At 43.0% G+C, this 15607-nt stretch overlaps 1 protein-coding gene across 22 annotated transcripts in view; it reads right to left on the bottom strand.

Annotated features, from left to right (window-relative positions):
* Positions 1-15607, bottom strand: part of ZMIZ1 (zinc finger MIZ-type containing 1) — a 375034-nt gene that overhangs the window by 33148 nt on the left and 326279 nt on the right. For 15 of the 22 annotated variants that reach the window (XM_083502435.1, XM_083502431.1, XM_083502439.1 and 12 more), the window contains 2 exons: positions 5049-5117; positions 633-747 (listed from right to left, as the gene is read on the bottom strand). In XM_083502435.1, the coding sequence (XP_083358561.1) occupies positions 633-747; positions 5049-5117 (184 nt within the window). The remainder of the gene's footprint in view (positions 1-632; positions 748-5048; positions 5118-15607) is intronic. The other 7 variants (XM_083502432.1, XM_083502427.1, XM_083502426.1 and 4 more) reach the window with 1 other exon arrangement.

The raw sequence follows: 15607 nt of genomic DNA, 5'->3' as shown, positions 1-15607 counted from the left end.
TGTGCCTCGTTTTGCTGCCTGAGGTGAAACAGGAAGGGGCCACCCTGTCCTGCCGCTGCCACTGCCTCCTTTACCAGGGTCACACAGAAGTACCCACAAAGCGATGACGATGGTCATGATCTCACAGAGTACATGAGATCTCACAAGATTTTGGTGGGATACTGCTTGGAAGCTGCCCGAGGCAGCTGCCTCAGCTTCCCTTGCGGGCGGGCAGGCCTTGTTTGAAAGCCAAATTTAGGCCCAGTAGAGATGGATGTATCTGTCAATTTCAGTTTCACACAGTGCCTGGTTTTTCCAGTCACTTTGCAGTTTTCCTTTTTCTAATATATTTTTCTAATATCTTTGCAAGCAATTTCCCCATAGAATGCATTTTCATTATGTTAAACATGCACATCTCTGTGTGCACTTCCTACAACAAACTGGAGCAGTGTGTCACAAGATTTGGAGAAGCACAATTTTTTAGGATAGCTATGTTTTGTTTGGGACACGTGAACTTGGTAGGTTTAGTGCAAGCCAAATGATCTCCCCAGCCTCCTAGGGCCCAGGAATTATTTTTTCCAGCCTCCAGCAGTTCTGCCTTATCTGATCCAAAGAATGGTTACCGAGGAAAGAAGCCACAAAATGAAGCTTACCTGGCTCTGGGAGGTGTTAGTCACACCCCATACTGTAGTGACCACTGAAAGGGAGCCTGGTGGTTGGTTGGTGTTTTGCTGCCAAGGAACAGAATCATACGGGAAAGTCCCATCACTGCAAAAAAGAAAATGGGGAGGGGGGGAGGAGAGATACACCTAGTATATAAAGTCATACTTTATAATTTAAAGGAGTGATTGGGCTGGGTGGGAAGAGCAATCTTTTAATTTTCATTCCCCAGCCAATACACTAGCTTGGTGAACTGCCTGACAGTGATAACATTTACAAAGTTAATAGCTTCTGTTTGGTTGCAAGGAGAGCAATTGCTTTTGCATCAGCGAAGGGAAGAAATACGTTTGACAGTGAAGCACAAATGCATATGACAATGATTATGGAGGTGAATGGCAATGAAATTAGTTGAAGCATGAAGAGCTTCACTTTTGAAACTATGCTACCTGCAGAAGTGGCAAATGGCAATAAATTTGCGAAAGTGGATTTTTAGCAACTGAAGCAACACATGAAGCAAAGTGGATGCTTGGATACATTTGCTTTGCCAATGTCATTTATTTTTAAGCTCTTGAGCCACCGTGGCTTTAGCTCCCTTGTCCCAGCTCAATCAGGTCTAGACTCCAGCTCTTTCTTCCTGCACTGGCTCACAGCAATCCTTTAAAGGAACGGCAATTGCTACATGAGCTAAAATTAGAATTCAGAGGGCATCCTCTCACACGTTGCATAAGCAGCACACCCAAAAACCCCTATTAAGTGTTCTATGAGAGCTACTGTGGTACACAGACTAAGAATCAGCCGTGAAACAGGAAATCTGCAATGAATTTACTAGGTAAGGGTCTTCTCTCTTTTGGTCCATCATCCCAAATCATCAATCTGGGGATAACAACACTGACCTGCCTTACAGGGGTTGTTGTACGTATGCTGAGATAAAATATATTCAAAGCACTTTGGACATTCGAAAAGCGCTGCATAAAAGCTTTTATTGCTATAAAACCCTGATGTAATAAAATTACATATTTTGTGACACATGATAGCCAGGATTATCTGCCCACCCCACACAATAAAATAAACTCATGCATACAGCTAAATAGATCTAGCCTCGCTTTCTGTGAGCTTAGGTTGATATTGACATAAACAACATGCTCTTAAAAAATCCCCATGACTTTGCTGTGTAGCTGATCACATATGGTAGAAAACTCTACAAATGTCACAATCCATTTGCATCACAAGCAGGACCTAGATGTATGGTTGATTCCAATACAGCTCAAGAGAGCTTCCTGGAGACCAAATCTACAGGCATGTGCACAGTCAATCTGACGGGATATTAAGGAGAGCAGGAGGCCTGCACATGTCTCTCACCTCCCTCCTCTTGTGTCAGGCGCAAGAGAGAGTTGGATGATGGACATAAGAAGCCCAATATTCTCCTAACATCTCATCATGCTGCCTGTTCACACATAAATGGGAAAGGGAATCAGGGCTGTAGGATGCTAACTTTGGACCCTCCATGCACAAGTGCTGCACCTTCAGATGTGAACAGACCATGCCCGCAGGCACTATATCCACTTGTAAATGTATTATTATTTATTTACTGTATTCTCAAAACCTGCAACCTACAGCTTGGTCTTTGATGTGTGTCTGCTCTGCGTTAATTGGAATACATGCATATCATATTTTTAAATTTAAATAGGTGCAAGCCATTAACACAGGAATGTAAAATATAAAATTTCAAGCTTTCCAATATGTATAAATTAAATAACCTTTGAAGACAGGTATGAATGTGATGAATAAATACAGGGGTTATGGTACTGGGCAAAGTCAAGCTATCTTTTTGTTGAAGTACGAATCTGCTAACTTTGGTTGCTATGATTTCCAGTGCTGGAGCACTTGAGGCTGTTTATTACAGATAATGGAAGCACTCCTACTCAAAATGTGTGTTACATAAAGCTTGGAAATGAGAGTGTATGTGTAATAATTAAAAACCAGCAGTTAAGTTTTCTTTCTACACGGCATGGGGATCCAAACATGCCAACAGCTCACAATCAAAATTGACCTAGCAGGTCCTACCTGTTGAAAATGAGCGATGGACAAAAATAAAAGTAACAATACAAATGGAATAAACAAACTGGATCTGAAACATCTTCTTAACCATGATACATAATTAAGAATGCAAATGTTTATTTTGAGGGCATCCCATTGAAATGGATATTGTGCATGACTGGAGGGGATGCAATGGGAACAGAAACACAATTTAAAGGGTGTTTAGCTTCCTCCAAAACTTAAAACAAGCTGACTTCTCAAGAGTAACGATGGGGGAAGTTTTAACATTAACTTTCCTTTGGAGGACAATGCTATTGTAGATAATTTTCTAACCTAAATAAGCATAAAGACACTGGCTTTCAATTTGTGTAACCTGAAGTGGATTGTACCAATGGCATCATCACAATCATCTTTTCTTTTCTTTTTAAGAAAAAGGAAAGAAAAGAGAAAACATAAATGTGGGCTCCATGTTGCAGATTGGGGCTAGAGGTGAACCGAAAGGTTGAAGACAACCACCTTAATGCAACCTGAGAATTATAATAGGTGTTGCTATGATGAAGCTACAGGAGACACCAAGGACTGAAAATAATCTGTTAGTCCGTCAACACTTTTATTTAGACCCTCGTTCTTAGACTAATTATTACCTAGGGAATACTGCACACAACATGGAAATGGGTTGCACTGTGAATACTGAAACTTGCTATCTAGTAAAAGCTATCAAGTAAATGTGCCAAGAATCAGGATACTAGTTTTTATACCACAGTGTGATTTTATGAAAACATTGTAGCAAAATCCTTCCATCAATAGCACAGTAAAGCACTAAAATCAAACAATTAAAGAAACTGCAAGATCAAGGACAAAGTATTTGCTTGCAGTCAGCTGGGACATTAGTTTTCCTCATCGTCTGGGACCGTACGTTACAGCCAATTCACTTTTCAGCCTCCTAGCTGCTGCTTCTCTACTGAATAGGTGTCCTGGAAGCGGGAATCCTTTCCTTGCCAGCTACTTCCCCACTGCAATTCTCCCTGCCATTTTCCCCGTCAGCTGGAGTGTCAGCATCATGTTTCAGTCATGTGTCTAGAACAGTGGTTTCCAATTAGCTAAGTTCTGTGCCCCCCCCCCCGTTTTTCAGAAGCCAAGCCATGGAACCCCTACTTTTGCAAATTTTGATACCTCTATAGTACCTTTTGTTACGTGAATAGTGCCACAGACCCCCTGCAGTCTGCGGACCACCAATTGGGAACCACTGGTCTAGAACATTAGTAAGGGATGCGGGGTGCAAGGGAAATCAAAGGGGGTGTTTGGGGGCATGGAAGCCCCACTTCCACACACAACTTTTGTCTCCCGATTCTGCTTTTGAGAAGTGGCACCTAGGCTTTGGAAATTTAATTTGGCAGCATAATGCGTTCTATCAGTCTGAGTCTCTTAAGTGTCACTGCAACCGGTGTTTCCTTGATTCTTTTATAGAACACTCTAGTGTCTATATGCTTAGCTGTAGGGTAATGCTTTCACGTATTCTGCAGTCCCTCTTCACAATGCCCACATTTACTGTGGTCCTGTTCTTTAATACCCCAATCCTGCAATTACCTGCTAGGCAGTTTGCTGGGGTCTCATGCTAACAAGATGCACTGCAGGTAAGCACAGCTCCTTAAACTTCCCAAAATCAGCTAAGAAAACTCCAGTGGTCATGGGCTGGAAGGTGGAATCAGGAGACCTGGGTTCAAATCCCTAGGCAACCCTAGACTCAGTGAATAGCCTTAAAAAAAATCCCTTTCCCAGGTTTGGTTCTCTACGTGTATAGCATAAATAATGGCGACTCATCTCATCACAGAACTATCATGTGAAGATAAGTGAAGTAAAAATGTTGTTTCCCTCCCTGGGGCTTAGTGAGAGGGCATGACACAAGTCTCCATTATTAAACAACTACCCCACCCTATCTGAAATGTCCTTAGGACATTTCTGTCTGACTTTGTGTACAGTCACTGTAACTGTTCCCTATTCACATTGGCACATCTTGTCTATGAAAACACCTTTGATCCGAGAGCAGCTTTTTGCTCTGGTGCTGTTTACCCACAGGCCCCACTGGTAATGCCAGTGAAGGAGTAAAGGCAACTTTTGGTGAGTTTCCTTAGGATCGAAACATGAAGCATGGATTTGGTGGTACAAAGAGGGAGCTATCAAAGGTCAGAGCACTGCAGAGAACTGTTCCTGAAGCACTAAATGCAGGGAAAGAACCTGGGGATGAATAGCTATGGGTAAATCTATCTAAGTATATGAACTATCCCTTTCTGTGGCTGATCCACAGAGAACAAGGGAGTCTTTTACAGCCTATTTCAGAGCCTGGCTCTTTAGCGCAAGCTGTAGAGACTCACGCTTTCAGCTCTGGAGGTCCCCGTTTCAATCTCTGGGGTCTGTCAAGATGGCAGCCGTCACATATGCACCTATGAATCAGAAGGGAAAGTGTAGGTCCAGAATAAAAATTGAAAGCCCTAACAAAGCACATTGATTACCCTGTTTTGCATGTGGTCCTCACAATGATGTCATCTATGATCTGGGGCTAAGTTATGCTTATAGCTACTCCAGACAATGGGCAGGCAAGCACACACACACACACTCACTCACTCTTGGCTTTCCTCACTTCATCCAACTTATCTTTGCTTTCAAACAGGAAAATTGCAGTATTATCTAATCAGCCTCCGTTACTTTACCACCAAAGAGGAAAAGGAGCACATTAGCAAATCACAAAGCTAGATAAATTGCTAATATTTTGTTACATACTCACTAACACACAAAGAATAAACTACAGTCTGATATGTATCTACACAATACAGGGGGTGTGGGGGTGCTGTTCTGAAAATACCATATTCACATTGAGTTTTTTCCTGCAACATATAATATTGCTTATCCCATGTCATGGCATCATCATGTGCACCTCCCTGCGTTTGACAGCAGCAGGGGCAGACTTTGGTAATACGGTGCCCTGAGCAAGGGCAAAACTTGGTGCCTCCCCCCTCCCCCAATATTTATTATTTTCGCAGTAATTACTTTTGGTGCAGTTGCTTTTTAAATTGATCTTCTCAGTAGGTAGTTGTATAAATTGTTGTTGCCATTTTGCGCACCCTGTGCAGGGGAACATCCCACACAACCCTAAATCCGGCGCTACCAGCAGCAGCAGCCAATAGCATGGACTGGGTGAAGAGAGACACACAATGCTGCAACCATGACACCATGACACCATGTTACAGGTATAAAGGGAGAGTACTTGACATGGGGATGCCTATCATCTTGCTCATAATAATACTTTTTTCATTTATACCCTGCCCATCTGGCTGGGTTTCCCCAGCCACTCTGGGCGGCTTCCAGAATATGTAGTTCTGCCCCAAGACACAAGGGAAACACTTTGAAATAAACATTGGGGTTGCGGTTTGAAACTGCAGACTATGCGAATTGATGCGAGAGGAATCTGACATTCCCAAAGACATCTGTGAAAAACAGTATTAATCTCAGAGTCACAACACTGGACATTAACCACTTAGCAGCTCTGATGGGGAAACAAGTAATGTAGGTAGTAAAACAATTGGAGAGTAGGGTTAATCCGTAACTGTGAGGGCTGGTGCCAGAGGCTGGCTCAGGCAGGCATGTGCTGGAGTGCAGAGCATTCTGAAACGCCCAGTGAAGTGATTATGCCATCGTTCTCACTCTGCCTGGTATGCCAAGAAGACTGGAGGCTTTCTCAGAAGCAAAGCGAGAAACAGCACAGAGGACTAGAGTGTATGTGTATGACAGACCAGTTGAGCATATAAGCATGAAAATCTGCCCCAAACGGAGTCTGACCACTGGCTCATCTTGCCCAGTGTTGACTACTCATTGACAGCAGCTCCCCAGGGTTTCAGTAATGGGTTTCCCACACCCTTGATACCCGATATCTGTAATTGGAAATGCCAGGGACTGAACCATGTGCAAGGCATGGGCTGCCTCAGGGAGCTATAGCCGCTGTCTCCGAAGTGAGAGCTTGATAGGGGGAAAGCAGGATGGGAGGTTAGGGGAGAGAGACAGAACTAGGAAAGGAGGCCAGGGGAAAGGTGGAGGACAAAGTGAGCACTAGAGTGGACCTGATCCCCATGCCAGGGGATACCAGGTATAGCCGAAGAAGACACCAGCCACATCTCTCCCTTATGCGTCATATGCCACTGACTGAAACCAGTGTACTGTGACCAGACCAGATACACTAGAGTGTTCAACAGGGACTTGACATTAAAAAAAAATCATTCTAAAAAATTGAACTATAAGAAACCTGCCAATATAAGATAAAACTAACTGTAATCCAATTAACTTTGAGGAGAGCCAGTGTGGCGTATTGCTTAGTGTGTTGAACTTTGACCCAAGAGACTTGAGTTCAAATCTATGATGAGCTGTGGGTGACTCACCTTTCCTTTGCCTAACTCCTCTCACAAGGTTGTTGTGAGGTTAAATACTGCCCTCATCCCTTCTGTGTCTAAATAAAATTTATAAATTACTAGAAACGTCCCTTCCTCACCCTACTCAAATTCACTGAGCTCAGGTGAGGACCTTGGGGTGCTCTGTAGTACATCCTGTTGCAAAGAGGTAAATGTAAAGTCTCTTCTGGAATTGGCTCCTTGCACTGCTCCTCTTATGCTGGGAATCCTAATCAATGAGGCAGCTCCTTCTTACAGCTCCCAGGAAGGAACTAGCTGAATCCCTGACTCCTCCCAGGTTGCCTTGGGCTCCAGGCATTATTAGGGCAGCATGAAAAGCAGCAACTTCCTTGCTGCCAGGATAATGCCAGAAGGGGGGCTTAGATGACAAGATGCTACAGAAGACATTTCTCTTGTCTCTGTACCAGTTGTGCAGAAGAGGAAACTTTGGCACATGCAGCCTGACAAGTCATACTACCGCTGCAGGACTGAGAAAAAATTGTACTTGTCAAGATTCCATCTTTTAAAAACCACTGAAAGCTTCAAAAGCTTGGTTCTTTATTGCTGTGTTTTTCAAACTGTGTTCTGGGGACCTCTAGAGTTCTTCAATGGGAAAATCAGGAAACATGGGCAAGCTGCCCAAGACAACGTCTTTATCACAACCAAATCCATCCCTGCCATGCAGAGCCACATGAGATTTTTTGGTAGCATGCTTCATTCAATGGGCCTCCCTAACAAAAACGGGCCTGGGCAATGCCTCATGTGCCTACTTTAAAACAGTGTTTCCCATCCTTCTTCTGACTGTGGTCCCCTTTCAACCTTGTTTCCTTCCTGTGCCCCCCCATGGGCATAGCCAAGGGGGCAGGGTAGCTGTCCCCCAGTAAGTAAAAATCAATACAAATCTGAGGTTCTGCCTGCCCCCCTGACAACAATCCTGGCTGCACCCATGCCCATGCCCTACTGGTAGAAAGGTAGCTATTTAAATGTTTTGTTTGTAAATAGAACATTTTATATATATTTTTAAATAATTTATACAAAATACAATTACATAAAATGATAGGAACATAATGAAATATTGTTGAAGCAGAAAAACATAGAATCACAGAGCTGGAAGGAACCCCAAGGGTCAACTTTCCAGTGCCACCCCCTGCAATGTAGGAAACTCAGCTAACGCATCCATGACAGATGGCCATCCAACCATCCAACCTAGAAACCCCAATGAAAGGAGAGTCCACAACCTCCCATGGGAGATCCATCTTCCATGTATTATAAAAAATAAAGCTAAAGGTACCCCTGACTGTTAGGTCTAGTTGTGGATGACTCTGGGGTTGCGTGCTCATCTCACTCTATAGGCCGAGGGAGCTGGCGTTTGTCCGCAGACAGCTTCCGGGTCATGTGGCCAGCATGACTAAGCCGCTTCTGGTGAACCAGAGCAGCACACAGAAATGCCGTTTACCTTCCCGCTGGAGTGGTACCTATTTATCTACTTGCACTTTGACGTGCTTTCGAACTGCTAGGTTGGCAGGAGCTGGGACCGAGGAACGGGAGCTCACCCCGTCGCGGGGATTCGAACTGCTGACCTTCCGATCGGCAAGCCCTAGGCTCTGTGGTTATTTGACACAGAGGTGGAAATCTACAGATACAGTCCAAAAGGCACACAGGGAGTTCTGTATATATGAGAGAATTTTAAAAAGCAAGTGCTCCTCACTGACCTGGTGCAAAAAGATCTTGTCATCCAGAGGAGCCCTGGCTGCCTAGATAAAACACTATAGCCCTCCACACCCTGACCTGGGTGTAAAGCCCACTGAACTCAGTGTGGTTTTCTTCTGAGTAGACAGTTATTTACTAGATGCAAGTTAGACAAGCCCGCTTGGCTAGGTGCTGGGGTCAATTTCACCCCGCACCTTGCAGAGCCTGGCCAATGCTGTCAACAGGCCCTGTGCCCCTTGGCAACATCTGCCCAGCACTGGCGGTAGCAACAACCCACCATTACACTTACCTGACTTCAGAGTTCTGGATCGTGGGCTCTACTGGTCAAAACAGGAGCCTCAGCGATCACCCTCTCCTGCCGGAAACAAACCAGGACTGCTCCAAGAAAACTCACATGGCAAAAAGGAGCGCTAGGCCCTGGTGGGCCGCCCCCTTACATGCTTGTGATTGGCCAAGTGGATAGCCAGCCAATCAGGATTTAAATGATTCCCGCCCTTCACTTCTCACTTCTGTCTGTGACACCCTAGCCTTGTGCTCTGCCACCTCTTTATGCATTTTTCACCTGTGCCCCCCTTGGGATATCCTGCCTTCCCCCGAGGGCAATATGGCCCCCGTTTGGGAAACACGGATTTAAAATATCCTTCAGAGCCTTCAGAAAAATGTAGTGGTTCCTTTGTAGATGTATGGGGCTCTTCAAATAATTAGGCAAAGTGTTATCTAAAGCAAGAAAGCCTGAAAACCACTCCTGCTGAAATGGACTGTCAATGGTAGAATTGGATATTCTTCTATCTTTTTAAAAAAGTCAGCAGACAAACCTCACAACCTGAGAGAAAAAGTAAGGTAACAGACTATGTTTTGAAGATGTGTTTTTTTTATTTATTTAGTAGTTATATTACCCTTCAGTTGGAAGAGCCCAATCCTACTAGGAATAGCAATGAAGAAAAGTTTCTCAATACAGATTTAAGGGCACACTGACAGCAACACTCAATAAACCACCCTCTCCCTTGTGTTCATCTCACTATTTACATATCTGAAAACTTCAGATTTTAAATGCTGCAGCCTTCAAACATTCTCATCATTTACGGGTCATCTTGCCCGTTTATAATAAAGCAAGATATACTGACTCTTCTGAAAAGCTCTTCATATACACCTCAGAAATGAACTGCAGTGAACTACAACATACCAGAAGCAAGCTAATTTAAATTTTTCTGCACCATTTAACTGTTCCTGCTACTAGTACATTGTACATTCATTTTAAGAAATTCAAACTGTGTTCAAAAGTTTCAGAGGAAGAGTAAGCTGACTTCAGGAAAGAAATGATGGAATCATCTGTACACTGACACCAACTAATAAACCAAACCTCTTTAACTGTGATGTATGGTAACCAGGTCAATAGATTTCTCATGATTGTGAGATGCGAATTGCACTTGACTTGCTCTCACTTACACATGCCTGAAACATGGACTTGACCCAATACGCTGGAAAAGTCACCGGACATTAACCTTCCTGTTCACTAAAGAGAAACAGGTATATCTTAACCAAACCTGCCAGCATCTTAAGATAGTACATGATGAGAACTGTGACTAAGGGCTCATCCACACTTGGCTTTGTTCTGCATTTCTAGCCACAGGTCTGGGCTTTGCAGGTCTGTGTCTGAGCACTTTTAATTTTTGTTTTGCCCTGGCGCATGGGTCTGTGCCTAGAGAATGTAGGGTAAAGGACATGCCCTTGTTGTGCCTTTGGGGCCCTGCCTGCTTTCTGAAGCGGAGAGTTCCAGGATGACAATTCCATTGGTGAATTCCTTTTGACTATTCCTAGAGTCAGACTCTTACACTTGGAGGGGGGCAGTAAAGAATTTTCCTTTAGGCAGTGACTGAGGTGAGGAAGTTGTCTTCTACTGCACTGCAGCACATGGCTTTGTTCATTTGAACCAATGGTCCTGAGGTATTGGCCTTTTAAGTGCCTTTCTGAAAGGCAATGGGACTGGTTCTAGCCTACAGTGGGTTATCTGGGCATTTGCAGGGTCAGCCCAGGACATTTTGGTGCCCACGCAGAGCATCTTGTGCAAGCCTTAACAAAACAAACGGAAAATGCTGAGGATAACTACTCTGGTAGATTATACCTTCTGTTGCTCCAAGTCTGGCCCTCAAAATGGTGGCTTCACCTTGCCTCATGGCAAGATCTTCTGACTGCATTAATATACGGCTCCAAAGAAAAGCAAAAACTTAGCAACTCTGGAAGGACCAACTGAAAGTTACAAAGTAATGAGCTAGTAAGATGCTGTTGGTAAAGGGGATGCTGGAGGCACACCTGGCAATTCTTGGCAGATAAATGCAGTGAGTATTTGTGACAAGTGCAGAAGACTTCAAGTTGCTCCAAGATATCCTGGGAGAAAGAACCTGTGCTTGCTGCGCCGTATTACTGCAGTTACATATTGCAGTGGAAACCCTCAAAAGGCCCTTTTAAAAAATGCACCTTTTTCTTCTCTCTCCTTCTTGTTCTTGCGGATATTTTTTTTAAAAAAGAAATGTGTTACACTGTGCTTCTTTTTGGATTCCCCCCCCCCAATGAATCAACATAGCTGCCTACATTTTTGCCTGCCTTGAATGAAATCTCTAACTTCAAAAGCTTGCTATTTCAAGGTTCAAGGTTTCTGCTCATCCTTGAGTTAGTGTGAGTGGAGTAGAAGAAACAGGCATGCGGGCACACATTGTGGTATGAGACAATAAGAATAAGGACAATTTAGGATACCTATCAATGAAATGAAAAGAGGAATTTCTTTTTTTTTACTATGTGCAGGTGAGAGATACGCAAATATAACTGTTTCTGTAAAACTCATTCACATGTCTCTTACATGTACTTTGTTTAATCTTCATCTAATAGAGACTTCTGTGTCCCAATCTGAATTAATTATTTCTATAGAGTTCTTTTCCTAAAGCTGTTTACAACCCTTATCTCTGTTATCCTCCCAGCAACCTTCTGAGGTGAGACTAGGATGTAAGAGAATGAGTTGTCAAAAGCCAAACACTATTCTGATGGACAGCTGGTGTGGTGTCGTGGGTACAATAACAGAGTTAGGCCAGGGAGATCATCACTCAACCATAAATCTCACTAGATGATGCCTCTGCCTCTACCTCTACCTGTGAAAATAAATATGTAATCATGTACATCACTCTGAGCTCCTTGGAGGGGGAAGTAGGATAAAAATGTAGTAAGATAATACTTCATGGTTGAGTAAGTATTTGATTCTTGGTTCACCATGTTCAATATTTTATCCACTGCATAAAATGCTCAAAATTTTACACCCCCTTGGCCTCAGATTTGGTGTATTTAGACCTACAAAGCCTAAGCACAGTATTTGATGAAATACTTACATGTTTGGCTTATGTGCTAAGGTATGCCATGTTAGCAAATTCCGCATTGCACATCAGACAGACAAACTATGCGGTTGCTCCCAGTATACAGCCACATTACTCCTCCCTTCGTGTTTTTTACTCCTACCCTTTGCTGAGTTGAGGTCTCATTCAAACCTGGGCTTGTGCTTAAGCTCTCTCCTCACTAATCACAAGTTGTAGCCAAGAACAAACTCACTGTAACCAATGCAAACATTATGATCCTTAGGTGTAACCTGTGAAGCACCTAGTGGAAACCAAGGCTGCATTCCCATGACAATTTAATCCCCCATGATGTTTCCCTAACTGTTAAGTTCTGCACTATATTTGAGATTTCACTTCTAGAACTATTGTGGAATATAGCACTCCTTTCCATATTATCTGCACAATGTTTTTTTCTGGAAGCAAATAACACAGAAATAAGTACTAAACTTCCACTATATTCCACTAGAGTTCCGAAAGTGGCTTTTACATCGTGTCAAAGTTCACCGATAATGTGGAACTTAACAGTTAGCGGAAAGTCATGGAAACAAAATGAACTGGGTTGTGGATGTGGTCTAAGTCTGCCAACTCTTTCTATTAGAGAATGTTTTGAATGATGAAGCAAAAGTATGAGCACTGAAGCAAGAGTATACCATTCTATTGGAAATTGGGTTACTAAACATTGTCTAAACACTGTGACCACTGCAGCTTATTTCTCCCCAACCCCATGTGTCTTCCCTCTTTGCTTAACATCCAGCCTGATTTTATGGAGAACTCAAAAGGTTTCTCACCATTCTGTGATACTTTAGTTGACCCTAATAAAGACCTTGACCTAATGAGGTTGTTGGTATATCCATTTGGAGAATAAGATGCTATAAATCATGCAAGCAGATGGCAGAACCCAGCCCTCTTAAATTAAGATTAGGGAAAGAGATTGAAATTTTATTTAGAAGCTCAGTTTGGATGATTCTGGATTTGGAAGCAAAACAGTTGGGATCCAAAGAATGGCACAATTAGTTCTAGACACCAAAGGTCTTGTGCTTCTCAAACAGCAGTCTCCACTTTTGAAAGGGGCTTTCAAAAGCAGTTTGTGATATGGCACAGATGTCTGCTGTTTAAAGCCGAAGAAGTCATCTGCCAGTGGCCATGCTCAAGTTCTTGAGTGTGCCCCAAAGAACTCTTTAGAGCCCAGCCAAGAGTGTATAGCTGAGGCCAACCCCATAAACACTTGGTGCCCATGTAAACGCTACACAGAAAAACATACACAGCATGCTAGGAAAATGATAAAACTACGTTGGAAAGGAAGACAGTTGTTACAGAAAATGCACCCCAGATATTGGATTTATTTATTACCATACTTTCAAATTATGGGATAGAATCACCTCCCCCCCCCCCTTCCAAAAAAAGATTCTCATGTTGCACTCAATTCCGGCATTCAGGTAGACTATATACATACACACATTGCTACAGCCCCCCTACGACAAATCCCACCTGCTATTAACATCCCACCTGTTACCTGTGTTCCAAAGACACTAAAAATGGCTCACAATCATTTGCAGCTTGACATACACAATTTCATCTTTATTGCATTTCACAGCATCAGCCAGCCCTGTTTCATCCATGATTTATTCAACCCATGTGCCAGCATTCAAAGGAAATTTCTCCGTTTACCCCGTTAAGTAGCAAGGCATTAATTTTACTTGTACTTATCAAAATACCTTAGGATTCTATATCCAGTTGATCCTTCAATAATGAGGATAACAATAATTTTAAAAACCGAACCAAGACACCCACCCAGTATTCTACCATTGCCTGTTGCCTTGGTAATCCAAACGCCCAGGAACTCACTGATTATCGGTGAATGGGAATGGCATTGTTCACACCGCAGTGCCTCTGCTATGTTAATGTGAGATAATGGCAGCCAGAAGAATCCTTTTGTTCCCAGCTTTGCTGTTTATTCATAGTGCCTGGAGGTCAGCAATTGCTACAACAATCAGGAAAGGAGCTACTGAAACCGATTCCACTTCTGGGTTTTGTTTTGTTTTAATTTTTGCCTCCAAAACCAGAGAGAGAGGAAGAAGAAAAAAGCTCTGCACAGAAACCAGGGAACTGAAGGATGATCTACAGGGAGAGTGAATCAGAGAAGGTATAGCAGGCAGCATGAATGAAGGGTTTGATGGATTTGCGTCTGTAAATCCAGCTAGTATGCTAGCATGCATGCCCAAAGAACAGCAAAAATAGCTTTTGAAAAGAAGAGACAAGACATTATTATTTAGCATTTTTGCCCCCCTACAAAAACCCAGCCATGCCATGCTGATTAATCTATTTTAGATTAATTTTAATAGCTTAATCATTTGCAGTAACTAACTTTTTATTGGAATCAGTTCTTTCCAACATTAATCTATTATCACATTTCTATTTCTATTTCTATTTATTTACATATTCACCAGCTTCATGTGCTGTCCTTTCAATGAGTTCAGTGTGACATATATGGGAGCTATCAATTTTTATCCTTAACAACAAGCCTGTGAGGTGGTATGGGCTCAAAGTGTGTGACTAGTCCAGGGTCACTCAGGAAATTTCCTGGCAGAGTAAGAATCTGATCTCCCAGATCCACATCCACTCAATGTGATGCTGCCCTTGAAAATGGCCTGGAGATCACAGCCAGAGCAAATTGCGACTGCCTGACTGATTTGGCCACTCACAGCTACATCACATCAATTATAAAAGGTATCTGCTGGCTTCCTATATGCTACCAAGCTGAATTTAAAGTTATAGTGTTGACATATGAAGTCCTGAGTGCTGGGAATCAATTATCTGAAGGGGCAATTATCTCTGCATTGCCCAGTCCATTATTTAAGATCTGCCAGGAAACGCCTTCTTGCTATATGTGGAATCTGGAGACCTGGTACTTGGAACAGGGCCTTCCTGGTGGTGGCAAGCCAATTGTGGAATATTCTTCCCTTAAAATCTGGATGATTAGTTTTATGCATAGCAGAAAACATACTTCTTCCTACAGGCCTTCAGGAAAGGTGAGTGTGTCCATAGCCAAATGGATCCACCTGGTTTATCAGATGAATGAACAGATGAATGAACTGCATTTTGCCTGCTGGTTTAAAGATTTTTAATTAACTTTGTGGAGTATTTTATCATGTATTTTTATTGTCATGACCTGCTCTTTTGCTATAAGCACCCCCCCCCACCCACCCACACACCAGATTCAAACCTGAGTTACAGTGTACAGACAGGCGTGGCTCTTGACCCATCAGGTGCTATCCCTACCAGACTCTGGCAAGCTGAAGCCATTTGCCTCAGCAGGCAGATCTGACCCCCTCCTTGCTGCTGTCATCCCCACTGGACCTTCAACCATTCTGCCACCACAGTGCTGCTGCCCTCACTGGTGTGTCCTTG

Source organism: Podarcis liolepis (assembly GCF_965112155.1).
Source record: "Podarcis liolepis genome assembly, chromosome: 5".
In the NCBI taxonomy this organism is placed as follows: domain Eukaryota; kingdom Metazoa; phylum Chordata; class Lepidosauria; order Squamata; family Lacertidae; genus Podarcis; species Podarcis liolepis.
Note: the sequence above shows the minus strand (reverse complement) of the source record. Positions and strands in the feature narration are given on the sequence as shown.